The sequence below is a fragment of the Pagrus major genome, chromosome 22 (genome assembly GCF_040436345.1).
Source record: "Pagrus major chromosome 22, Pma_NU_1.0".
NCBI lineage: Eukaryota > Metazoa > Chordata > Actinopteri > Spariformes > Sparidae > Pagrus > Pagrus major.
Window position 1 is genome coordinate 29843470 of NC_133236.1, and position 27233 is coordinate 29870702.

General features: G+C 45.1%; 1 protein-coding gene across 2 annotated transcripts in view; it reads right to left on the reverse strand.

The window, feature by feature from the left end:
* Positions 1-319: 319 nt before the first annotated feature.
* The window catches only part of nmbr (neuromedin B receptor), a 42156-nt gene continuing 15242 nt past the window's right edge, over positions 320-27233 (reverse strand). Inside the window, exons 2-6 of one of the 2 annotated variants that reach the window (XR_012180713.1) lie at positions 23703-23844; positions 22154-22369; positions 2993-3231; positions 856-1222; positions 320-589 (exon numbers count right to left, since the gene is read on the reverse strand). Coding sequence is in view for 1 of the 2 variants with exons in the window: in XM_073493232.1 (XP_073349333.1) it covers positions 1060-1222; positions 2993-3231; positions 22154-22369; positions 23703-23844 (760 nt within the window). In the remaining variant the exon portion in view is untranslated. Of the gene's footprint in view, positions 590-730; positions 1223-2992; positions 3232-22153; positions 22370-23702; positions 23845-27233 lie in introns of those variants that run through there. The other variant, XM_073493232.1, reaches the window with a different exon arrangement.

Below are 27233 nucleotides of genomic sequence, written 5' to 3' on the forward strand. Positions count from 1 at the left end.
CAGTGATGAGACACAACCCTGCTGGAGTCCATTACCCACTGAGAATGTGTTTGACTTCCTGCTGAGAATTTAGACACAACTCTTGCATTATTTTTCATGGACCACAGGCTTGTAGCGGTAGCCCCATCATCCTGCAAGTTCCCAAACCACACAGAGACTCGATGGGCAATCTCATGCAAAAGAGCGACAAGAGAGCTCCCGTTGATTTCATCATGAACGAGAAACACCTTCCACGAATCTGTTCGAGCCATCAGCTATCAAACAGAGTCGCACCTGGTGGACACAGAGTAACAGAGTAACAGAAACAACAAACCAAACATTTACCAAAGAGGTTTTCCTCCACACAAGAAGATATTTTGGTTTACAAGGCTTCGGGTAGTTTTTAACGGCTACAAATGCATCCATTCATCTCCAAAGTAGTCGTAGCAGGAGTCAGAGAGAGAGAGAGACCATCCCATAACTGGAAGGTCAAACTTTCAATCCTCCAGCAGTTCCATGCCTTCTCTGAAATGTCCTTGGATGAGCGGTCGATTCACTCGTTTTGCTCTGTGTCTGGTCCTCCTTATTGAGAGGCAGCAGACAAAATTCCCTGTGGATCAAAACAGTGTCGACAAATAGAAGAAAAACGGCTTTTCAGATCAATCGATGATGAGCATTCCAGCAACTTAGCACAGAGAAACAAGCTTTCACAGCAGACATGCTATCACCATGCTGTCAACAAGACTGTCTGTCCTCTCAGTGTTGGACGTTTGTTAAAACTTAAACTGCAGGTTTAACTTCTACAAACATATCTCAAGGTATCTGAAGAATTAGAAAAGTGAAGCGTTGGGTTTGTTCTTCCCTTTGATGTCTGACCTTGTATTTCCAAGAGGCACTTTTTGTCGTTGAGGACGATCATGTCTGATTTGGTACAATCATTCAACCAGTACGAGGTCCGTACAGTTTCCTCTTCACATGCACGCAGTCGACACTTGGCACCAAAACAACCCGCCTGGTCTCACAGCTGCAGGAGTTTGCAGGACGAGGCGGAGCTGAACATCGCGGACTCACAACCCCTCGTCACAGAGCAACTTCCTGTCTGCTGGAGTTGCCGTTGGCTGCGGGAGCAATGATGGCGGCGGTGGGCGTGGTCTTCTTGATGGAGGTGAGGCGTATGTGGGAGGTGCTGTGCAGGTAGCTGGCCTGGCGCTCGGGGCGAGGACCTCGACCACATCGCAGCTGACTGAAGAAGAAGAAGAAGAAGAAGGAGTTAAGCAGGTTCACAAAGTATCTGCGAGGCCCTTTACTGGTCGACCCAAGTTTTAGTCGATGACAAGAGTCATTGGTAACTTTATCATCTGCTCCTCGTCGGTTGCAAGACGGAGCGCTGCTAACTGGAGCTGACAGTGACCAACCAGTGTTGGTGTTGACACAGAAACTTCTGACCAGCAGGAGGAGAACATTTTGAGGAGTAAGAACCAGAACCCAGTGAACAAAGTTGGACCAGCACGAAGCCTCCGTGACCGATGACATGAAAATATGTTAACTGTTACAATGTTGATTTAACGTTAGAGCGCTCTGACCAGGAATCTGACACAAAATCAAAGTCACGAGTGTGTCCTGAGTTGGTCATCAGTCAAAAGTCCTCGATCGTTTGTTTTTGTGAAGTTGGAAGTTATTTGTTCTGACGAACGACCGGCCTTATATGATGTTATACTGTTCCCAAACAAATCAACATAATGTTCGGTCTCCGGCCACGGGCCAGAATCGCTCTGCTATCACATCTGGATGGAAATTAAAGCAATTAATTTTGGTTTTGGATTGTCGTTGTGACAAAGCAGCAATTTAAAGATGTCATCTTGGGCTCTGAGAGATTTTAGATTTTTCTCTTTTCATTTTTCACTTTTTTCACATTTTGATGATCAGTTAAGAAGATAATCTGCAGATTATTTGATAAATAATAGAATTGTTAATTGCAGCCTTCCTCAAGAGGACAAAACACAAACCACCAGAACGTACATCTGAAATTTTAGGCTGCAGTTTTAAAGTTAGTGTAAGTGTGAGGGTGAGGCAGAGGTCAGTGTTGGATGAAGGACGTCTCCAGGAATTAAACATAAGTTTATGTACTGTCCCCAACACAGAGGGAAACTGTGTGTGGAGACTGATTTTATGTTTTCCAACAGTCACAATCCTCAGAAACAGGGAAATAAAGATTGTTAATGAACAAATAACTAAGTTCAGATGAAACTTCACTTTCAGTAATGAGAAATAAATCCAAAGACAGGTGAATTACTGCACGCGCTTCATGCTACAGCCACATTATAATTACTTCCCAGAGGAGCGTTTTATTTCCCTGCCTGTTCTCTGCTCAGCGTCAGGATTTGCCTGTAAATCTGACCCAAATGAAGCACAAAGCCCGTCCCCGGGTTACCGCGTCTCGCTGTGACAGTCGCAGAGTTTGGAGGGATTGTGCCAGAGTTGGCGTGAAGTTTTGAAGTTTCCATCCTGCCGAGGCAGAATAATGATAAGTTTCAGGATGCTCAGTGGAAGTGGGAGCACTCAAAAGAAGATTTAGAAAATGACGAGGCCATGATTACTCCGCTCTGCGGCGGCGTTATGGAGCCCATTTACAGCAGCAAATGAAGTATTCAGCGTCCTCCTGAATCTCTTTCTGAGTGCTCACAGTTCGACAAATGTTCAGCCTTCTGGAAAGTTTAGATTAGTCTACAATTGCAGTTTAGAGTCGTATGTACACTGAATGCAAAACATGAGCAACACCCTGCCAATACTGAGCAGCAGCCTGTCTTTGCTGTCTCGATCTGATCCTTGAGGCAGCATCATATCTTCTTATTTCCATTTTCCAGGCACAGCCAATAAATAAAGAATTGTTCAAGCATTCACTCGCTGCATGTTTTCAATCTTTTACATGTTAAGGCCTGTTCATCTCTATCCAGTATTATCAGTGGATAAAGTTAAGGTCGACTGAAGCGTGGCAGGATCCAGAGACTCTAACCTGTTGAAGTGTCGGCGGAAGCTCTCACTGAGCAGGTAGAGGGCGAAGGGGTTGACGCAGGACGAGGAGAAGCTGAGGACTCTGGCCAGCAGGGTGATGACGAGGTGAGCCAGCGACAGATCCATCTGGTGGTAGTGGAAGGAGCGGTACATGTAGAGCACGTGGTTGGGGAACCAGCACAGGGCGAACAGGCCCACGAACACCAACACGATCTTGGCCAGACGCTTCCTCGTCTCCATCTGGAGGAGCAGAGATAAAAAGACAGGGTGAGAAAAAATAAATAAATCAGCTGGATGGACGGATGAGAGACGACGAGGGGGCAACTAACACTTAATGCTGTCATTTCCATGTAATACTCAGGGAGACGTGCTGAGAGCTGCTCAAGTGGCCACTACAACTACTGAGAGCTGTGTGTTGATGCATGTGAATAATACACTGCAGATACAATACCTAGCCCCCCGGCTCTGACATGAACAATGTATTGGGAAGAACAGCCGTCTGGTTACTGATGTTAAATGTGATTAATTTATATGCATAAATCAATGAATATTTAAAGCTGCAGGACATTTGCATATAAATGATCATATAATTTTACATTCAGATGAGCGTCGGTTACATTCAAGACCTTTTCCAAGTCACTTCACTGTTTCACATCGTAGCAGAGTTTTTAAATCTGGAGTCTGTGCAACGCATCACTGCAGGTTCATCAGACCTTATGGATCATCATCTCCTGATGATATAAAGTCAGGCTCAGCCATCATCTCCTCCTGATGATATAAAGTCAGGTGAAGTCTCGTAGCCCACAGAACATTTCTGGAGCTTCACAGTAAAACAGAGTTGCAGCGTTCTGCTGAACAGCTGAAGCAGCTGGAGATGATTTAAACATCAGATGTCTCCATGCAGCTCGTCTGCTGTGATCACAGAGATCAACCTGATCTGAGGAGACCATATTCACGTGCAGGCTAACACTGTTAGCTTTGTCTCTCAGAGTTACAGCTTTTCTTTGTAGTCACGACTCTTACTTACAAAATTACAACACAATTTTTGACATTTTGAAGGTGATCTGCTAAAAATTTGATGTTATTCTCAGAAAATCTGATTTTTTTAATCAAAGATTTCACCTTTTGTTTTTAAATAGTTTTATCTGCTTTCTACTTGAAACTTGAACTTTGTCTCTCAGAGTTGCAGCTTTTTTGTAAAGTCGAGACTCTTTCTCACTACATGACGACTTCTCTCTTGACATTGAACGTGACTCTCATCTACTAAAAGTCTGCTGAGTTTTTCCTCTCAGTGCTCAGGGTTGGTTGTTAAAGATCCAGACTCAGCCGCTCTGTTCTGTTAGCTTCTTCTGTCCAGTTTGCAATCAGCTAGAAAGACATTAAATGCTAAAATATCAAGCTACAAATGGCTTCAGGGTTTTTTTTTTTCCACTTCAGCTTCCAAGTCCATCATGCATGATGAAGGACGGCAGCAGATCCACACGGTTAACAGCAGTTATTTTACACCAACAATCACATACTTGGGTGGGAAAATGTAATCATGCTTGACGAGGCGAAAGGTCCGACTCCCACAGGACCTGCATGCTAAAAGCTTCCTCCTTTATCTCCGGTGATGAAACACATGGAAACAGAGCGAGGAGGAGGAGGAGGAGGAGGACGAGGAGGAGGAGGACGAGGAGGAGAATGGATCAGGAGTTATACTTTAAACACCAAATGCATTACGTGTCCGGCGGCTGCAAGGAGTTTGACCTTGTCAGGCGGTTGCTCACAGATTGCCGGAGACATACGGAAAAGGTCAGTCGTGTCACTCATGCACTCTACACAGGTCAGCCATGTCTGCACACACACAAATGTCAACGGTGTTCTTCAGAGTGCTTCTCGCTGTACCACAGACGTCAAACACATCGACCTCTGACCTTCAGATGGACTCGCTCCTGATGTCGCAGTGATGGAGAGACTTCAGCTGGATGTCATTACTCTTTTCTCTCTACATGTTTCCCAATCCATTAAAGCTAACGTGCACGTTAGGCTCTCAGCAGGTATGTTGTTGACACACACACACACACACACACACACACAGCGCTCGGAGGTGGATTTATGTTTTTCCTCTCAGATGCATCTCAGCTGCATCTGTTTGGTATTCTGGTGAATCACTCAGTGGGACGTCACCGGCAGTGAACTGGAAGTTTGTCAGTAGCAATCAACCGGAGCAGCGTAACAAACTTTTGTCTGCCCAGTTGTTCAGAGCAGAGTGTCAACTGAAACTGTGTGTACTCAACACACACACACACACACACACACACACACACACACACACACACACGCTGTCGTCAGGTTTTTAAAGCTTTTTGGAGCTAACGCCTCGTTCTGTTTTCATAAATCTGTCATTTTGGAAACACGTATGAGCTTCAGTCCCACTTCCACCACTCAGACATAAAAAAGAAGAAGTGCACAACAGTTTAACGGTCTGTGTTTCATCACTGAGGTTCTCCGACAGGATCAGAACAGCTGTGACCTATTTATAGTCCCGCACATGTGCCTGTAAACCATCACCGCTGTAACACCCCAGTCACCTTTATTAAAAGTCAGAAAGACGATCAATGACTAATAAATAAAGCGCTGGGACCAAATGGAAACAATCTTATTTTTGATGAAACAGGACATTTCCAGCTGTGTCTGTGACGATGAGTCCAGGTATTTCAAGCCAAACCAGGTGAGACAGCTGCCAAGAGAGAGACCGCTGTCGAGACAACATCTCACCGTTTGTAAGCATGAAACCAGTGGATCTTTTAAACGAGTCGGACATTTTCAAGCCGTCTTTGTGGCGTCAGAATCAGGTCTCAGAAGCTGAAACAGGGACGACCTCTGCCGAGCGAGAGACCGCTGTTGTAAGCATGAAACCACCAGCTAATTATAGCTTCTTAACGATGTAACATTGAACCTAAAGATACGTTTCATTAAGCTGAAACTCATCTGTGGTTTGCAGAAATGTGTATTAACATTTACTCCGGTTATTGGGTTGACCGGTACAAATTCTAGCAGGAAGGATCAGATATTTCAATGCCTGAAGATAAATGAAGGTGCTGGGATCAGGAACCAGTAATGAAACTCAACTATAACTGTTGCTGAATATATCACATAATATAACACAATGCCAGACTTCTTTAAACCCAAACCGTGATCTTTTCCCAAGCCCGACCCGGTAGAACTCTCGTCTGAACCTAACCAGACTGTGAGCTCGCGATGGTGGTTACTCGTCGCTGTACGCTGCAGTAGTCATGTTGGGAGTCAGAGACAATCAGTCCAATCAGATCAGTCCATTCAGATGTTTGGATCTGAGGACGTGTTGCATCAGACTGCGTGTCGGTGAGAACATGTGGCCCGTCTGTTGGTTCCTGTGGGAGTCGGACCCTCTGACTTCTGGAACGCTCACCTGCTGCGACGCCATCCACAGCTAATTTGCACACAATAAGAAGATTAAGAGAGTTTGGCGAATCGTTTGATTACATTTTGTCTGAGTTAATTTTTTCACAATGAACACTTGTTTAATTAATTGGATTCTGCCAAGTGAAGAACAGATGCAGGTTCCAGCTCACGATGAGGAAGTTGAACAAGCGCCCGGCGGCGGCTCACCTCCACTGAAACGCCTGTTAGAGACGAGAAAACAGTAAATAAAAAAGTAAACCAACAGCAAACGGTGCTGATTACGGAGCAGGGATCATCTCCGCTCTCAGGCTGCCTGCTGCTGATTTGTGTTTGCTCTGATTTGCTGCCAGCACTCGGGCAGAGTTTGGCGTTTCTCCCAAGATCCTCTTAGGCACCTGCAGCTTCAGGCCACAACTCATCTGGAAGGGTGGATTATGCGAGCTGTGTGTGTAAATGTGTGTGCGCACGCATTTTCAGAGGTATTTCCTTGCATATATGCAGCTCCATGTGTGTATGCGCTACACCTGCAGCGTCTGTAGCCGAGCGTATTCAGATGTCTGTAATAGAGTTTCTCCTCAGCTTACTGATGATAAATCTTCAGAGGTCTTCAGCAGAGCTGCTAACTGCTGCTTTTGTCACCGAGCAGGTGACTTGCAAAGCCACCTGGGAGCTTCGGGGCCGCCAACTCCCATTAGAGGCACATTTGAGAGGAATCGACACCCGAGGTGACGGAGGTGCAGCGAGCCGGCAAGTTGTCACTTTTCTATGACACTTCAGAAAATGCCTAAATCCAGAGGAGACATTTTTCACTTTGTGCGCTTGTTATCCTGTCAGGTTTGCAGATGAAATGTCTCCCATCATGCACTCAATCATGATTCTGCATCGATCATGCAGTTAAATGGGTTCTGAATCCATTCCTGTAAATCCCTCATCTGATCGTTCCCCCGCCCCCTCGTTTCCAGTTGATTTCTCCTCCTATGAAAGGGGGCGACCCTTCAACACCCTCATGACGTCAGTCATTCATGGTGCTTATGTAAACAGATGCAGCTGGACGTTTCTAATATAACGTCTTCAGCTGTGGTGATTATCATCATAATGCTGTTTATATGAGGGAGCTGCTTCTCTCCCAGTTCATTCACAACTTCACAAAATCAAAAATGATGGAAAAAAACAAACATGATCAGCTCAACACAAGTGAGTGAGACAAAAAAGTACAAAAAATCAGAACATCTCTGATGCATTCGGTGGTAAAAGTGTGAACGAGAGGATGAAGTGTGTGTTCGTGTGTGTCAGTGTAACTGATGATTGTCAGACGGTTGCTTCATGTCTCTAACAACAGAATAAAATAAATTATTCCATGTCCACTCGCTGCCACGACAACAAGAGACTATCAGGAATTCAACTTGTTTCTTTTTGAGCCACTAATTAAGTGTACGAGGACGTCAGCCTGTGTATAATGAGCAGACATCTGACTGGCCACTGAACAAAAGCTGTCAGTTCATTGTTTCTAAGTGTTTTTGGCTCATACATGTGGAGCCAGTATTCCTCACTGACAGCAGCTCACATGCACCATAAGATAATAACGTGCTCAGCTGGTGTGATTTATGACCATGTTTAGAGCGTTGAAGCGATCGTTTATAACTTCAACAGAATAATTCTTCTGATTATTCCAGAAAAGATTTTCTCCTTTTTGAAAATTGGCATAAAATACTGATAGTTGGTGGTCGATGCTGATCCAGAACTCCTGGAGGAATAAAAACCTGGAAGGGGGATTAAAAAGTGGATTTATCTTCACTCCTGTTTATCAACCTGACTGCAGCAGTGATCCGGAGGTGACCTCCAGGTTCTGTAATGTTGACTGCTGACTGATCCGGAGGGGAAATGGACTTTACTTCATGAATGTAACGTTACAGAGAGGAGACGGGACAGAGATGCTGAACTTAATAAGAGGTTCACCTGATCAGACTCACAGACACTCGGTGTACTCGCTAACATTAGCTTATGGCTAATGTGCAGTGAAGCTATGTGGCTGTTTGGGGCGAACAAACAAATAATCCTGTGGTCGCTTCGCTGGTGGTGAACACACCACTGCTGATGAGATCTATCAGTGACTAATGTTACATTTAGTCTCGTTCTCCGACGTCCTTCCTCTCTGACTCTCCTGAAGTTAAAGCGACAGGCGACCGAATGAAATGCAGCTTTTCCTCGAGGAAGCTGGAGGATTTCTCCGGTTTGAACATTGTTGAACACAACTCAACAACATGTAGAGAAAAGGTTGAGTCATTTTTAGACACTTCAATGCAGAAATGTTCTGTATTATACGCTTCAAACTGCACCTGACAAATACTTTCCTCAGCCGTAGAGGGTTTAACCACACGTGACGTGCTCCAGCTCTGTTTTTACTTCAGTATATCTGCAGCAACATGCAGCACACGATAGCATCGAGGTTCAGCAGCAGGGTCTCATCCTCTCCAGACTGTGTTTGAAATATTGAATGCATAGAGGGAGCAGAGTTAGCAGCGCTGGTTAGAAGAAATCAGAAAGACCGGCTGAGCTCGATCTTCATCAATCATGATGAAAATCTAATCTCGCTTTGGTTTCTCCTGATCAGCTTTCTTCCCACCGAGCACACAAATCAAGTTTGAGCTGATGCATCTGAGCCGAGACTTTCCAGCAACGTCGAGCCTTAAAGGAAAATCGATCCGTTTGTTTGTCTCCTGGCTTGTTGTGAATCACAGTGACAGAATGAGTTATGCAAATTCTTGCTTTAATACATCTGATTTGAATTCAGTCACCATTCTGCACACGACTGCTGAAGAAAGTCACAGAAAGGTAAAGACTGTTGTGCTGCAAGGTGACGTCAGAACACAGATGGAGGCCACTTTTCAGCAGCTTCGCAAATGAATGCTTTAAACGTCCTATAAGGAACTTTAACTAGTTATAAACAGTCTCAGTTTAATACTGATGACCATCAGTGCCAAGATTGTCTATTCCTGTATAGTTACAGATATTCTTATTGCCTGTCGCTGAGTCGGATTCTGAAAGTTAAACTGAATTGAGGAGTCTCGGCCTGAGGAGTGAAGCTGCTGTGTAGTCTGGTGGTACGGCAGAGGATACTCCGGTGTTTCTGACAGCAGCAGAACAGCTGGCTTTATACAGTGGCGTCGTCTGTTGTCCTAAACCCTTGAAATCAGTTAGCATGTTAGCACATCCTGTTCCCTCGTCTCAATAAGGTGTGTGGTTACCACCGGCTGCTACCTCGGCCAGGACTCTCCTCTAAAATAGATTAGAAAAGACTATTACCAAACAATCAAATCTGTGATCTGCGTCGGTTTTCTTTGAGTCGCATCCAAAGTAAGCACACACTAGCAGATCAAGATCTTTAGACACGAGGCGGCGGTGATCGTACAGCGTTTGTCCACAGGGGGCGCCAAAATCAACACAATAAAAGTTCATCGTAGCTGCTTTAATATACAAATAATTATAAGTGCAGCTTTAAGAAATGCAGAAAAACTGTCAGGTGTCAAAATGGTTGTTAATGTTGGGAATATGGTTACTTTAGATGATGATCCACTCATCTATACTAACAGTATATAACACACACACACACACACACACAGTCTCCTCTAAACTGTGTGTTGCTCGAGGGTTTTCTCTGCTTCTCCTTTGTCGCGGCGTCATGAATAAACATGAACTCTTGTCGTTGTTTTTACATCAGAAGCAGAGAAACAGAAAAGTTCAGCTGCTGCGACGACTTTCTGTGTTTTTTAATGTTGCTGCTTTAGTGGTTGTTGTGCGTGTCGTTATTTCTACTACTGTTGCTGTTTTTGTCGTGTCGGTGCTGCTGATGAATGCAAGTGAGACAATACAACACAAATGCAGAATAATAAGTATATTATACAATATATATATATATATATATATATATATATATAGAGAGAGAGAGAGAGAGAGAGAGAGAGAGAGAGAGGCGACATGTTCTCTGCATTCATTCACTCATAATCTGCCAAAATGATATCAAATATCAGCAAAAATCCAAACATTGTGCTTCTCTAATTCTAATAAATACTGCACAAAGCTGGTGGGTGGTGTGGGTTTGGGGAACAGCTTTTCTCTCTGCTAATATTCACTAATGAGGAAACAGCACTCCATTCAGACCTGCAGCCACCGATTATCTGTCAACATATTGATCAGAAACCATTTTCAATCTGCTGTAAAACACAAAAACTCTCAGCCCAAAAGCCTTAAACATAAATAGAAATGTGGCCACAAGCTACAAACGAGCCGACGGAGCAGGAAGACGAGCTGCAGCCTGATTTACATGGAAGCTGAGCCGTTAATTCAACACGTGAGAATCCCTCCCAGTGCAGCTTTAAGGGGAAAGGTTAGTCGTTTAACAGTATGTGTTTTACAATGTGTGAATGTCAAGACCTTAAAGTTGTCACTAAATCTCCCTCAGCAGACTGACGATGACACATCTGAGTTATTAAAGACGTGTTAAAGTATTAACCTGCAGGACGATGATGTCGTTAACTGTGTTGGTGTTTTAAGGGACAGCAGACGGAGACAAACGTGTGACAGCAGAGACTCTGTGAGGACGCACAATTCAATCTCAGCTGTTTTTATTTCATTTGTTTCACTTTAATTCGAACAAAGAAGTTCAGCGTTGGTGAAACTGTGTTTCAGCTTCAGCTCCGGGTCATTTTCACCGACTCCTAGCTTTATTGTCTTTCAAGGAGTTTGTGCAGAATGAAGCACAGAAATCCTGCAGGTGCAGCTTTTTATTGAACTCCTTCATGATGTTTTCAGGTGATTCTGAGTCTCGTGTTTTGAACTTAGTGGACAGGATTATATTTGAATGTGTTTCTCTCTCCAGTACATTTTCTCTTTGCTCTCGTCATTTTAGATAAACAGTAAGAATATTTTTACATTGTGTTATTCACAGAGCATCACCTCCACCGATCACTGCTGCAGTCAGGTCGATAAACAGGAGTGAAGATAAATCCACTTTTTAAAGTTCCTCGTCCTCCGTCAGTAAACTGCTCAGATCAGAACAGAATCTGATGAGACTCCAGGTGTTTATTCCTCCAGAAGGTCTGGATCTTCATACACACTCCCCTCCTCCTCTCTCCTCTCTCAGGTGTTCCTGATCAGGTAATTAAGCCCGGCCCATATGTGGGGGAGGTCCAGGGAGAAGGAGTTCTCTCTTCAGACCGTCAGAGAGTTTCCTTCTCATTGTCTTTGGTAAGTGTTTCTTTGAGGATGGAGGCCTTGCAGTCCTGTTATCGTGGATTCGTTTGTTAGTTTAGTTTGTTTGTTTGTCTTTTTTAGTTTGGGAGGGAAGTTTTGGGTCGTACAGCCCACTGCGTGGAATTTAAAGGCAGCTGACAAATATAATATAATAATAATATATAACCTTTTTTTGGTCCTGTTTAGTTTATTTGTTTGTTTGTTTGTTTGTTTTTCTGAAGCTAGAACGCATTAAGTTAATTTATTGTATATCTACCAGTGTATTTGTGTTTTTATAAGTTGGAAAATGAACAAAATAAACTAAACTAAAAAATATAAATAAAGAGGCAGATTTTTTGCTTCTTGGCACTGAATGTAAATGTATTCTTGGCAAACATTTTCCTTTTCTTTCAGTCTGAATACAGCATGAGATAATTCACAGACCTACACATTAAAAATGAATTTGACTCATATAATGCTTTCTTATTTATTATTTATCAAACTTAAATGAGGTGTATGGTCTTGTATCACGTCAGGTGTGTGTGGTGGCAGCCTGTCTCTCTGTTAACTGAATGCTCTGAAGCTCTGGATATTATATTTATTTAAAATCAACAGGACGTGTTACATGTTGAACTGAACTGTTGTCGGTGCGTCTGTGAACGTCCTGCAGGTCTGTTGTTCGTTCTGAAACACCTCACAGACCTCCTCACGTTGATGACATCAGCAGGGGTTAATTTTCTCAGTCACTCGTCGAAGATCTCGTCCACTGTCTTCACGATGTCCAACTACATGTTTTCTCTGAGCCTCTCTCTCTCACACACAGACCTACTTTCATGTTACTGTCTTTAATGAAACAGGGCCACCAGGCTCTGTCCTCAAAGGATGAAACACATGGGTGGTGCAGGGTTGATGATGATGTAAGATGGCAGGTGTAGCGGGGAAGTGACGAAGCCTGTTGAGCTGGTCTATTACGTCCCGGAGGAGCGTCTGTCTCTGAGTGTCTGCAGCCAGTAAAGACTCCACTCTGATCTGCAGTATCATCAGTCACTTTGAAAAGATTTTAGATTGTGAGGGGACTTGAATTCTCAGAAGTAGGAGTCTGATCCAGCAAAGTGTTTCATGAAGTGAGAAGTTATTTCTGTGAACTTTTTAAAGTTTTCTCTGGAGACAGTCGACAAACCTGCCACAAAGCACCTGAAACCTGTTGGCTACTAAACACCCCCCTCCACATACTTTTGTGTACTTATGTGTTACACCTGCGATCTGTAGCCGGATACATTACATTATCCTCTGCATACAGGGTGACCTGAAGAAAACAATCTGTTCAACAAGTCTGAAGTTCACCTGACTTCAATAAGCATAGCAAAGGCTGCAGGTAGCAGCACCTAGCACGTCTTCACGGTTCAAAATGCAGTTGACAATCACTCCATCACAATCACAATCACTCTACCCTTGGAGGATATCTGGACAGCAGAGTAACTGAACCCTGGTTGAAAGCTGGTAACACGAACCACAAGCCCACGCGGGTCATGAATTCATGTCACCGACTCACAGAGCTCTGCTGCACGCCAACAGGACAACAGCTGAGGAAGAAGCAGTGAGCAACATCTGGATCTGCAGAAGGTTTCTATAACAGCTCACTAATCAAAGACTCTTAAGATTGAGATTTGGTCATCAGGTCAAGATGCAGGACAAGAAAACACAAAGTGTTCAGTCTGGAGTTTACCAGCTTTATTGTGTTTTATTCAACAAGCTTCTTCTGACTTCTTCGTAAAAACGTCCTGCCACACTGAAAGCACCGCGCTGTCTGTACGTTCAGAAGTATTTGGACACGTTCTCACTGCAGCCACATGTGACAGCTGAACACTGACCCAATCACCTCCTGGTCCCGACACTCCCCTGTTCACGTGTACTGACAGGAACTCACTGTAGGTTTGTGAACTGTGAGCTGCCTCAGTGGAAATACAAAGTCTGGCCCATGATGAAAATGACTGATAAATGTGTGAGATGTGAACTGAGCGCTCACTGAAGATGAAACTATGGACTGTTTGTTCTGCCGAGAGTGAACCAGGCACTTATTTTTCACAGCTCACACTCGTTCAAGGGCAGAAATTTAATCTTTTTTAAAATATAAACTTAGAAAACTAATATTTAGATGATGTACCACCATAAAAAATCTTTTTGTCTCACTAGCTGGCTTTATCCAAGCCGACGGCTTTATCCAAGCCAGCTAGCTCGACCCACCTTGACGTACCTGTTCTTTGCTTCCTTGAAGGTCGGTCTTGTTGAAATCGACGAACGGCGGAAATTCGCGACGCGAAACGAACGCAAAGAGATTTCGGTTGTTCAAGTTTCACACACACAGAGACACACTCACACCTTTGTTTCCTACCTCAGGTCGTCTTGTCCTGGACTCGATCCCTCGACTCCGGATCACCAGTCGGCGTCGTTAACCACTGGACCATCTTCAGCGCTGACGAATACAAACAACCAGAGAGAGAAGAAGATCAGACTGAGGGAAGAGTCTGCACAGAGTCCACCTTCATCAACCTGGAGAGGAAACTTTGGATGGACCACTTTCTGCTCTGAACTTTCTTTGAGTTTAATCCTTGAATCTTGTTGTTGAGATTTCTTCAGTGTTGAACAAGATCCTCCTGTCCTGTTGTCCCAAATGGTCCAGTGGTCAAGACTCTGAGCTTTGGTCCAGATGACCTGGGTTCAGTTCCAGCTTTGGCAAAAGAAACAGAATAACTGCTCTTTGTTTATTAATTTGGATGAGATGAATTTGAATCCACAACTTCTTTGTCACGAACGTGCCTCTGGAGCAACAGAACTACCAGAACTTTCTGAGCTCCATTATCTTTCTGAGGAGTTTGGAGGCGACCAGGTTTCAGGTCTTTGTGTGGCAGAGATGCATTTACTGAGCTGTGCTGATGTCCTGAAGCGTGGAGGGCAAACATCCCTGCTGTTTTTAATTTAAGGTGTCCAAGATGAAAAATGGTCAGAACTCTATTGTATCTCTTCTTCTAAGTTTCTGGGTCTCAACATAATTGTGACAAAGAAGTTGTGGATTCAAATTCATCTCATCCAAATTAATAAACAAAGAGCAGTTATTCTGTTTCTTTTGCCAAAGCTGGAACTGAACCCAGGTCATCTGGACCAAAGCTCAGAGTCTTGACCACTGAACTATTTGGGACAACAGGACAGGAGGATCTTGTTCAACACTGAAGAAATCTCAACAACAAGATTCAAGGATTAAACTCAAAGAAAGTTCAGAGCAGAAAGTGGTCCATCCAAAGTTTCCTCTCCAGGTTGATGAAGGTGGACTCTGTGCAGACTCTTCCCTCAGTCTGATCTTCTTCTCTCTCTGGTTGTTTGTATTCGTCAGCGCTGAAGATGGTCCAGTGGTTAACGACGCCGACTGGTGATCCGGAGTCGAGGGATCGAGTCCAGGACAAGACGACCTGAGGTAGGAAACAAAGGTGTGAGTGTGTCTCTGTGTGTGTGAAACTTGAACAACCGAAATCTCTTTGCGTTCGTTTCGCGTCGCGAATTTCCGCCGTTCGTCGATTTCAACAAGACCGACCTTCAAGGAAGCAAAGAACAGGTACGTCAAGGTGGGTCGAGCTAGCTGGCTTGGATAAAGCCGTCGGCTTGGATAAAGCCAGCTAGTGAGACAAAAAGATTTTTTATGGTGGTACATCATCTAAATATTAGTTTTCTAAGTTTATATTTTAAAAAAGATTAAATTTCTGCCCTTGAACGAGTGTGAGCTGTGAAAAATAAGTGCCTGGTTCACTCTCGGCAGAACAAACAGTCCATAGTTTCATCTTCAGTGAGCGCTCAGTTCACATCTCACACATTTATCAGTCATTTTCATCACGGGCCAGACTTTGTATTTCCACTGAGGCAGCTCACAGTTCACAAACCTACAGTGAGTTCCTGTCAGTACACGTGAACAGGGGAGTGTCGGGACCAGGAGGTGATTGGGTCAGTGTTCAGCTGTCACATGTGGCTGCAGTGAGAACGTGTCCAAATACTTCTTAATGTACAGACAGCGCGGTGCTTTCAGTGTGGCAGGACGTTTTTACGAAGAAGTCAGAAGAAGCTTGTTGAATAAAACACAATAAAGCTGGTAAACTCCAGACTGAACACTTTGTGTTTTCTTGTCCTGCATCTTGACCTGATGACCAAATCTCAATCTTAAGAGTCTTTGATTAGTGAGCTGTTATAGAAACCTTCTGCAGATCCAGATGTTGCTCACTGCTTCTTCCTCAGCTGTTGTCCTGTTGGCGTGCAGCAGACGGTGCAGCGGTCACATGTTGGCCGTGGCCTGAGTCGTGGCTGCCTGCCAGCTCCGGCCCCGACGGTCCTGCTCTCTGTCCAAACCGCACAAGAACTTGACAACAGGTTCTGTCACTCGGGGTGCTTGTGCATCATTTTGTCGAATCCCGCAGCTGTCAATCAGCTGTCACTTGAAATGACTCGAGCCATGCTGCTGCTGCTGCACCGGCACACCGCTGACAGAACCAACAGGACGGTCGACCTCTCAGACCGTCACTGGACGGTCATGCCGCTCTGTGTCTGTGTGTCTGTCGTCCACTTCAAACTGCAAAACATTAAAATCTTCTAACTCTCAAAGTAAATGTGTTATTTTGACTGTGAAGCTGAATGAAGGTTTTCTTTGTGGTGAGCTGAAAAACGTTTTAGTAAAATGTTTCAGGAACAACCCCGCGGTGTCGGAGCTGAACCCGGCTGCTGGAGGTGAAGGTAAATGGATTCAGCAGCAGTAATTATTTAAAGTGTTTGACTCATATCTAAAATCATTTCCTCTTTCACCGTTGGTCTTCAGCTGCGTTCTGCTCTTTGTTGGGCTGAATAAAGTAGATTGATTTAAATGTTTCATGCCAATAACTAACTTCAGTCGGAGCCTCCTGCCAAGTCGATGCCTGTGACGCCTCCGGTCTGATTGATTCTCTCAGAAAATGAGAATAACTGTTTGTAAATGTATTTTTCTGCCGAACACCTGAGAAACACCGATGTGTTGTTGCCGTGGAGCCGTCAGTCAGCTGTCACTGTAAATAAGAGGAGCTGCGACGGTAACGACTCCGCTGAGCGACAGTTACTGAGATTCATCTTACGAAAATGTACAAACTCATTATTTGTATTAACTTATTCTTATTTATATGAATCAAAGGACACAAATGTGTGTGTTCAGTGGGATCAGCTGGATTTTACTGAAGTGGTTTCTGACAGTTCTTGATTCAGATTTCTTTATTTTTCTCTTCTCTCTTGTTTTGAGAAAACTTTCTCGATGAGCGAATGTCGTGACTGTTATTAACTTACCTTCATCACCGTCCTCCTTTTCTTTTATAGCCACAAAAAAAGCAATGCAAGTGATTTTCTCTGATCTCCACCGGCCAACACTGTGACACTGCATCTAATTCATTCAACTGATCTGAATTAAACTAACAAATACTTAGAACAAAAGTCGTAACTCCTTGACAGCACATTTTCTCTGCTGGTAGCAACCTGAAGTCATTTTCCCAGAGATAGCGCTGGTTTGTATGGAAGCTTTCTGCTGCCGGCAAGAAACCAAAATGAAAAATGAAAATGTTAAAATAAACACAGTTAAAAAAAATAGTTTTAAGAACTTTTCCACAACAACTGCTGACGAAGATCATGTAAACGTATCCGTTGTCCCTGATTTTGATGGTGAAAGTCATAACGACTGATGATATTTATATTTAGTTTCTCATCAGAACAAAATGTTTCTACAGATTCATTCAAATCATACGAGCGTTTCTACAAAATGTGTCATTTCACGTTACTTTCATGTCGGACCTTCACCCCGGGCCCCGGGACCATCTCCCTCTCGTGGCTCCTGCTGCCTCACATACTGATGGATCTGGATCGTCTCACCCTGGGCTCCGCTGGATCCTTGCTCTCCTCTGTTTTACTCTCCTTATATCTGTATTTCTGTAACATGTGATGCCTCTTCACTCTGATCTCTCTGTTTTACTGCTGATTATCTTGGTTGTCCTCTTCCAGGTCACCACGGTGGAGAGGAGGTCGTGTGCCGTCATTATGTTTCGGTAAAGATCACCAGACCGACCCGGACCGACCCGGACCTTCTACCACCACAGATCCTCTATCCTCTGCTCCCGTCATTATCGCCCCCTGCTGCTGCTGCTCCTTCATACATGCGTGACCTTTTCTGTCATCCTCAAACTCCTAAATGCCTTTTCCTAATTCAATGAGGACAAACGGGCGAATGAAACATCAACATCAATGTGCTGAAGACATTTTGAATGCTGAGTTCTTTCTTTGAGTTGATTTTCAGCAGAATAAAACCACAAGAAGTATGAACATGGTTTTGTTTGGGTGGTTTAAGCTCATAATGACATTATCACCTTCCCTGACAGCTCCTGAGTGTGTTCTCTCCTTACGACCTCTAAAGAGCGCTGACCGTGATGACGTCCTGTCACAGCACTTTACAGGAGAGTGTGTGTGAGGACGGTGATTATGAATCAGCCTCCTCTAATGACAATGAGTTTGACCCTGGACGAGCAGCAGATGCTGTTCACTGACCTCTCTTCAGCATCGACGACACATTTAAGCTCCTTTATAAAATGTTTTGCACATTTATTTCACTTCATCTGGTTGTAAATTAATACTGTTGATGGAAATGATGTTCATTAATAACCTCTGACACCAGCCACTTTGTGCAAAGCTGAACCCTTATTATTATTATAATTCATCAGATACTGAGGAGATAAATGTTTTCTGATCTACAGAAATGTTTCACTGAATCTGATGTCTGAAAAAGACCCAGTTTACTGATCTGAACACAGTTTTCAGTGACTAGAATTAAACTAAAATATTAATTTTCTCTGACTAAGATGAGATTAAAATGGCAGGAGGTGAGTCGACTAATTAAAAAACATGTTACGGTTCACAAAATATTACAGTCATTGATACTGAAGTCATGTGGCCGAGTTGTTCTTTAAATTTCACTCTCTTCCTGTTAAACTGCTGATTATTGACTGTCATTCTGTTTATCTTGAGTTTCTGTATTTACCTTTCCTGATCTTTAAATTCATGTATTTCTGAGTATGTGTACTACATGTACATTAAAGAGTATTTGTATGTGTGTGAATGTGTTTTTGTTCTGCAAACAATAGATGAACTAAACTAAACGTCCTCCAAACTGACAAAATATTTTGTTTGTCGACACCAAAAATGAGTCTTTTCTGAAGGATGATGTGGCCTCCAGCTCTGGTGTGTGTGTGTGTGTGTGTGTGTGTGTGTGTGTGTGTGTGTGTGTGTGTGTCTTATCTCTGGGAACATAATGAATCGGCCCTGCTCTCAGATAAGATAGTAGGCGTGTTTGGTATTGATGTGGGCGTCTGCAAGTTAATTTAGCAATTGGCTTCCGAACCTCTATCGATGTGAAGATACGGGCGGCCGGCGTCTGAAGAGGCTGTTCTCATTTAAGAACCTTCCCAGAGCATCGCTGCCCCACGGGGAGACTAAGATGGATTTTAGTGTAATGAGATCAATTAAGACGACGCAAATGTGACGAGACGGATCAAGACGAGAGGGAGGAGGACACGGAGGACGTAGCTGAGAATCTGCTCACTTTCACATGTTTTAATTGTTTCTAATCTAAAACCACATTCATTAATGTGAACAGCAGCCTCGACTCTCCTGGTTTCAGTCTATCTGACTCTCAGTCAGAGGTGAAGTCAGGACCCAGTCACGTTCCTGATGAAACTGAGCATGGTCCAGTCAGAATGAAGACAGATGATTTGTGGCCTGAAGCTGTGCTCACACTGTACGGTTTAGAAAGTTTTTGAAAGCTGCAAGGCAGGTATTAGCAGCAATGCTAACAAGGCAGAAGCGCGCTGCTTTGATCATCTGTGCAGTCCCGTGCAGAGGGGCTGGACTGGAAGGTGGCCCAGAAGACGTGGACAGTACAGCTTGTCCATCTCGCAGAGAGAGGTGGAGGTAAGCTAGTTGACAGACAAGGGCATCCACATACATTTGGCCATAATGTGAAGCTGATACTCAAGATCTGGGAAACAGAAGCAAATGTTTCCTGTAGGAATAACTGAGTGGATCAATAACCTGTGAATGATCAGCGCAGCTCGTTTCTGCGCGGAGCGACTCGGCTGTTGTCTGATGTTATCATGTTTCACTGATGATCCTCCTCCTCTCTCGGCTCTCAGCGTCAGCAGCTGATTCACTGTTTGTTAGTCTCCATTAACCCGGAGTTTGTCGGGGTCAACCTCACTGCAAAGTGTCCCCTCAGAGCTGCAGAGTCACACAGGGTTCATGTCCCCGAAACGACTTCCACCTTCAGTATTTATGAGTTTTTAGGCCGACATCTTCTATTAATGGGCTCCACACAGAGAGAAGAGGAGAGCGAGACAGCGACGACCAGCACTGACACGTGGAAACATTCATGTCTCAAGAATGATGAATGAAGTATTCATGTTAAAAAACAGCATCTCTGTTCACTGGTGCTGTCAGATCAGACGACTTGTGGTGCATTTAAACTGGCAACAGACCTTTTTACTTTAACGTCTCGTGCTGCAGGGAACAGCGATGTCACAGTGTGCTGGCTGCAGAATAATGACATCATCCATGTATAGATTTCTTCCCTTACGGCACGAAGGAAGTAAATCTGCCACCGCGTAACCCGAACAGGAAGAGGCATTGTTTTCCCCGGTCACCATCTTCAGGTTACGATTTTTGCTTCAGAAAGTAGCCATGTTGCTAACGCTGCCTTTGCCACAGCAGCACCAACAATAAGACTACAGAGAAGATTGTCCACTTCACAGCCCAGTCTCCAGGATGTAATGTTCGCATTTAATGTTTCTGCAAACAAAAGAATGAATTTGACATTTATATGATTATTAGCATCAGTTGGTGGAGGAGAAGGTGGAGTTATTACAGCCAACAGGGCTACCAAACAGCCTGCTGCAGTCTGAGCCACACCACTTTTAAATACACCTGTTTTTTAAAAAGAGCCTCTGACATTACCAAAGAAACTGGTGTTTTTTGAGGATCCTTGGAGATATTTCCAGCAGTTTTTGTGGCATCGAAACCAGCTATTTTTCATTTGAAGTCAGGAAGGTATTCAAACCATGATGTTTTCTAACCCTAACAGAGGTTTCTGTGCCTCAACCTAACCAGAGTATAAGCACAGCGCTGTGACCAGAGAGAAATAGAAAATTCAACCTAAAGAAACGTAAAGTTAAAAATGAAAGAAATGTTTTCATTTATTCGAGCTATTTCCACTTTAAATTAGTTTTGAAGCCGCCCAGATCAGTAAATGCACAAGTTGATTAAGGAAAAATAAAGTCAGAATACAACAAAATCAACAAGTCTGGATTCTGTGATTTCTTCCAATCGATAAACAGCGTTCAGTTTAACGACGATCGACTGGGACGTGATGTTCTTTGCACCCAGCCTCCAGCTCGGCCTCCAGCTCGGCCTCCCGCCCGGCCTCCCGCCAGGCCTCCTGATCGGCCTCCCGCCAGGCCTCCCGCCCGGCCTCCTGATCGGCCTCCCGCCAGGCCTCCCGCCCGGCCTCCTGATCGGCCTCCCTCCAGGCCTCCCGCCCAGCCTCCAGCTCGGCCTCCCGCCCGGCCTCCCGCCAGGCCTCCTGATCGGCCTCCTGATCGGCCTCCCGCCCAGCCTCCTGATCGGCCTCCTGATCGGCCTCCCGCCCGGCCTCTTGCTCGGCCTCCCGCCAGCCCAGTCAGCCTCTTGCTCGGCCTCCCGCCACGCCTCCCGCCAGGCCTCCCGCTCGGCCTCCCGCCAGCCCAGTCGGCCTCTTGCTCGGCCTCCCGCCAGGCCTCCCGCCAGGCCCCTTGCTCGGCCTCCCGCCAGCCCAGTCGGCCTCTTGCTCGGCCTCCCGTCCGGCCTCCCGCTCGGCCTCCCGCTCGGCCTCCCGCCAGGCCCCTTGCTCGGCCTCCCGCCAGCCCAGTCGGCCTCTTGCTCGGCCTCCAGTCCGGCCTCCCGCTCGGCCTCCCGCCAGGCCTCTTGCTCGGCCTCCAGCTCAGCCTCCTGCGGCTTCAGAGGTAAATATTGTAGCCGTGAGGGAGGTTCAGTGCAGGACTGTGAGTAATCACTTCACACCAGCTTGATCTTCACAGACGGAGGAGAGGTCAGAGGGAGGAGGGCTGAATTATTAAAGAGCGGCAGCAGCGGCAGCAGCAGCAGCAGCGAGTCGGCTCAGGTGATCGATGATGGAGGCAGAGCTACAGCTGAGGATTACAACATTAATACTGTGACTGTGATCCTGTTAATCCAGGTGTTTCCTGTTTCCTCTCTCTGATCGGACAGTCTGAGGATCGAGAGTGAACGAGATGTGCTCAAGGTTTGAAACCTGCACAATCTCCTCATTCATTCCTTCATTCATTCCTTCATTCATTCATTCATTCATTCCTTCATTCATTCATTCATTCCTTCATTCATTCATTGGTCCGAGGCTCACCTGTCTCTTGGTGTGTTCGCTGAGTTCGCCCGGCATGTCGTGGGCGCTCTTGATGAGCGTGCGGGCGATGTGGTAGTAGTAGATGGAGATGATGGCCAGAGGGATCAGGAAGTAAACCAGGAAGATCATCACAGAGTGGATCTTAGGATGCATCTGATTGGACAGCGGGTACGGCACGCAGTTCACGAAGGTGACGTTAGTGTTGTCTCTGTGACCCTGAGGAGGAGGAGGAGGAGGAAGGAAGGAAGGAAGGAAGGAAGAGGAGGAAGAGGAGGAAGGGAGGAGGAAGAAGAGGAGGAGGAGGTGGAGGAGGAGGAGGAGGAAGGAAGGAAGGAAGGAAGAGGAGGAGGAGGAGGAAGGAAGGAAGAGGAGGAAGAGGAGGAGGAGGTGGAGAAGGAGGAGGAGGAGGAAGGAAGGAAGGAAGAGGAGGAAAGAGTTCAAGAAAGAGGAAACAAGAAGAGAGTAACAAGGAGAGAGGAGAGAGGGAAAAGGAAAGGAAGTGAGGAGACAATGAGAGAAGAGGGAACAAGGAAATGAGGGGAGGGGAGGAATGAGGAGAGGAGAGCCAACAAGGAAAGGAGACAATTATAGGAGAGGACACAGGAGTGAAGAAAGAGAGGAGGGGAGGGAAGAAGAAACAAGGAGATGGAACAAGGAGAGAGGACAAAGGAGAGGAGACAAGGAGATGAGAGAGGTTAAGGGTTAAAGGGACAAGGAGAGGAAAAGATAGCAAAAAGAAAATCAAAAGAAGAAATAAAAGATTTTAGAAGAAAGGACCGATGGAGAGAGGAAAGAGGGAGGAAATTGAGGTGGAAATCAGGAGAGAAGAGAAGAAGGAAAGGAAACAAGTGAGGAGGAAAGAGGAGGAACAATGGACATAATGAATGGAAGACAGACAGGAGAGAGGACAGACAGGATAGAGGACAGACAGGAGAGAAGAGAGAGGACAGACAGGAGAGAGGAGAGAGGACAGACAGGAGAGAGGACAGACAGGAGAGAAGAGAGAGGACAGACAGGAGAGGACAGACAGGAGAGAAGAGAGAGGACAGACAGGAGAGAGGACAGACAGGAGAGGACAGACAGGAGAGAAGAGAGAGGACAGACAGGAGAGAAGAGAGAGGACAGACAGGAGAGAAGAGAGAGGACAGACAGGAGAGGACAGACAGGAGAGAGGACAGACAGGAGAGAAGAGAGAGGACAGACAGGAGAGGACAGACAGGAGAGAAGAGAGAGGACAGACAGGAGAGAAGAGAGAGGACAGGAAGGAGGAGAGGAGAGAGGACAGACAGGAGAGGACAGATCACATCACATCAGTGAGGATCATAAAACAGATTGTGAGTTAAATGGACGCAGCTGTCGATCATAAATCTGACTCTGAGTCAGTTTATAGCTGTTTGTCTGCTGGAAACTCCTCCGAGACGAAGCTGATGGTGACGAGCCGTCAGCAGGACGTGATGGACAACAGTTGACACAGGAGCAGGACGAAGAGAGAGCGTCTCACAGTGTGATCAGCTGATAAACAGTCATGGTGAGTGTTGTTGTGTTTTACCTGCATGGAGACGACTTGTGAGAAAATGGCTTCGGGGACAGCCAGCAGGACGGACAGCAGCCAGATAGAGACCGCCTTCAGACACGTCCAGAACACGGCGCTGGACGTCTGGATGTCCATCGGGTTTACGATCGCCTTGTACCTGATGGACACAGAGACAGAAATGTCCTTTTAACATGTAAACACAACAGCAGACATGTTTCCATGAGCAAACATCACGATGCTGTGAGACACAACGAGACAACGAGTCCAGCTCCTGAAGCTTCAGTCATTCACTGTCACCTCCTGAAGTCTAACTTCTCCTACGCTTGCCTCTATTCTGACACACTGCTGTCTCTGTCTCTGTCCTTTCCTCCTGTCCTCTCCTTGTCTCCACCACTTGTTTCCTCCTCCCTTCCTGTTCCTTCTTCCTCCTCCTCCTCCTCTTCCTCCTCCTCCTCCCTCCTCCCTCCTCCTCGTCCTCTTCTTCATACTGTATGTCTTTATGTTTGATGTCCAGGAGGAGGGAGGCTGCAGGGCTCAGTCAGCAGCAGTGTGTCTCGGCCTGGTGATGACAGGATGTGAAACAGTTTCTGTAACTCGGCTGCTTCTCCAGCAGACTTTCTATATTTCCGTCAGGATTTAAGGAACTCGTGTTCTGTCAGATTACAGTCTGATTACTCGTCCTTCAACATCTCCACTGTCTCTCCTCACGCCGCCTCTGATCCAGAGAGACGAACAGGGTCGCAGCGAGGTCGGATCGGGCCGGGTTCACTCTGCGGCACACCTCTCACCTATAAATCTTCCATCGTCGTGCCGTATCTCACTGTATGTTTTATTGATGCAGTGGGTTCATTGATTATTTATGTCAAGTAGGAGCTGTACGTTTTACACTTTGTCCCCAGGCGGGAAAGTTTGGTACATGAAGTCCAGGCTGAGACGGTGATGCAGGTGTTTGTCAGGTGGTGGAGATCCTAAAGGTCTGGAGCGAATGTTGGACAGAATACTGAACAAAAGTTATCCACTATTTTCTATTTTATTTTATGTTTCTGCACACCACAGATATGTTGAAATTCATGGAAATTTATGTAAAATCATCTTCAAACGTCGCTCCCAGTCCAGCCGGAAGTAAATCCAGAGCTGTTGGTGAAACATTTGGAGAGCCGGCATCATTTTGAAAGGTTATAGGCTGATTTTTTTTGTTTAAACACACTGAATTATTTATTTCCTTTTCTCGCCTGAATGTAAAAATCAGCCTGCAGATGAGCTGTAACTGCCTCTGTTAGCTGGGAAACACAACGGCTCCACATCATGTAGTCTGACACGGTTCAAGTTCAAATTTAATTACAATATCGCTGAAAATGACACTTAACACATGTTTTTCTGGGGAAATATTCAGCTGCCTGTCAAAAAAAGCCATTTTGTGACCTCATATTACCCCTGCCCGAGAGGAAGAGGGGAGAACATCTCTAGTTCTTTATTTCCTTATTTACATTAAGATAAAACAGTCACAAACAAGAGCTGAGGTGGAAACAGACTATTCAAAGAGCAAAATGAACACAAAGATGTAAACTTGCATCATTTAATTGCATTTGAAATCTCATTGGCTACATGATGCATCAATCATCCAGAGGCTGGCGTGTGAGTGGCTCAGGAGAGAGGGGCGGGAACAAAGAGTGGGTCTCCTGTCTATGAGACCACTCATTGGCTGTTGCAGGACACAGGGCGGGCGTAGAAGCTCATAACTGGTCAAATGAGCTGTCAATCAATAGGTCAGAGGTCGGCAGCCATCTTAGGTAACTTTGATGGCGTTTTGCTCTCAAACAATCAATAAAAGCATGAAGACTCAATATGTGACTGACCTTGATCTAGAGGACGTTTCAGAAGAAGAGAAGACAGTTTCTGTTGGAGTTTGACACTTTATTGGTGAGTGGGCAAAATGTTGTAAATGTTTGTCTTTTGGCCAGTTTGTTTGTTTTCACATGAAGCGTTTGGGCGTGAGCAGGACGAGGTCTGATGACGTGCTGTGCTCCACTGAACACTCGAGGTGTTTCCACCGAGCTGCGGTCGTGTTGTTCGGCGAAGCAGCCGGACGACCTGCGGCTGGCGGCTGAGATCTGAACATGTTCGTTTGTACGTTTCAAACAAACCATCTAACCTTCAGGTGGACTTTGTGCCTAAACCTTAATAAAAGAACGTGAAGCTTCAAAATATCTGAAACATGCAGAAACATATATTAACGATAATTCTTCTGGTGACTGGTTTGTGTCCACACAGGAAGTCGTGTGTACACTGAACAGTGTGAAAAACAAATGTATGTAATTAAAGTTAGAGAACAGGATGATCTGAATCGTCCTCCACACTAAACTTCAACGTGACTTTTATTTTCGGTCTGAAGACTAAATGCTCCTCAACAACAACACTGGAGCCTCAGCAGCAGTAAACACGAGCAGTAATCTGCAGGACGACCTTCTGAGCCGGAGCCGGAGGGAGCTGCATTATTTACTTCAGTTCCAGGGTCAGTATCATCCGTCTGCATCGGACCACACGCTCACAGTGATGCTGCCCTCACATTCAGACAAACCACTGCTTCAGCTCTGTTATTCACTGGCAACACTGAGCTGAAGCAGGATCATTATCTTCTCATTAAGATAAATTATAACAGATCTAATAATTCAACTCTGTCTCCCTGAAATTATGATAATTATATACGACTGAATTGAAAATATAGTTTGAGAGAAACGAGGAAAAATATCTGGTGAAAAACATTCAGACAAGAGGTGGAAGGTAACAAAGTATAAATACTTAGTTACTGTCCTTCAGTCCATGTTTCAGGTATCTGTCCTGTACCTGAGTATCTCTGAGACTTTCCCTCTCTACATCTGAACACAAACATCTGAACTTTCTCCTCCTCACAGCTTCAAACAGCCTCGTTACTTTAGTTTGATGCATTTGAGGTGAATTATGGATTATTGTTATTTGGCGTCATCGCACGCCGCCTTCCCAACATCACCAGACTGATGTCGACCTATCAGAGCCCATCACGCCCGGCAGACGCAGCGAGACGAAACAAAGACGTAAAAGACGTGAACAGACAGAGAGGGAGGCTGAATGGGGAGAAAAGGCGTGTTAGTGTCTCGTATCTGCAGAGAGTTTCTTATTTTCTCTCTTTGTTACTGCTCGGGACGCTTTACCAACCCAACATGTGGCTGTTTGACGTCCTGGGAATGAGACTCAACTATCAACTATCTTTGTGGTGCGTTCAGGAACAGCTGGGACAAATCCTCCTGACTCTACCTTTAACTTTAATAGTCTTTGAATTATATTAATATGACGTGAGCTTCAGTAGCTTTGACCACAAATGTCCTTCAGAGGGAGACTTGTTACTCTGATACTCTGAGTACATGTCAGAGCCTGTACTCGATTACTTTTACTGGAGTAAAGAAGCTGAATCAGTACTTCTACTTTTACCAGAGTCTGTTTTTACTCAAGTATCTGAACTTCTCCTGGAGGAAACAATGTGTGGACTTTCTTAAAATTACAGTCACATAA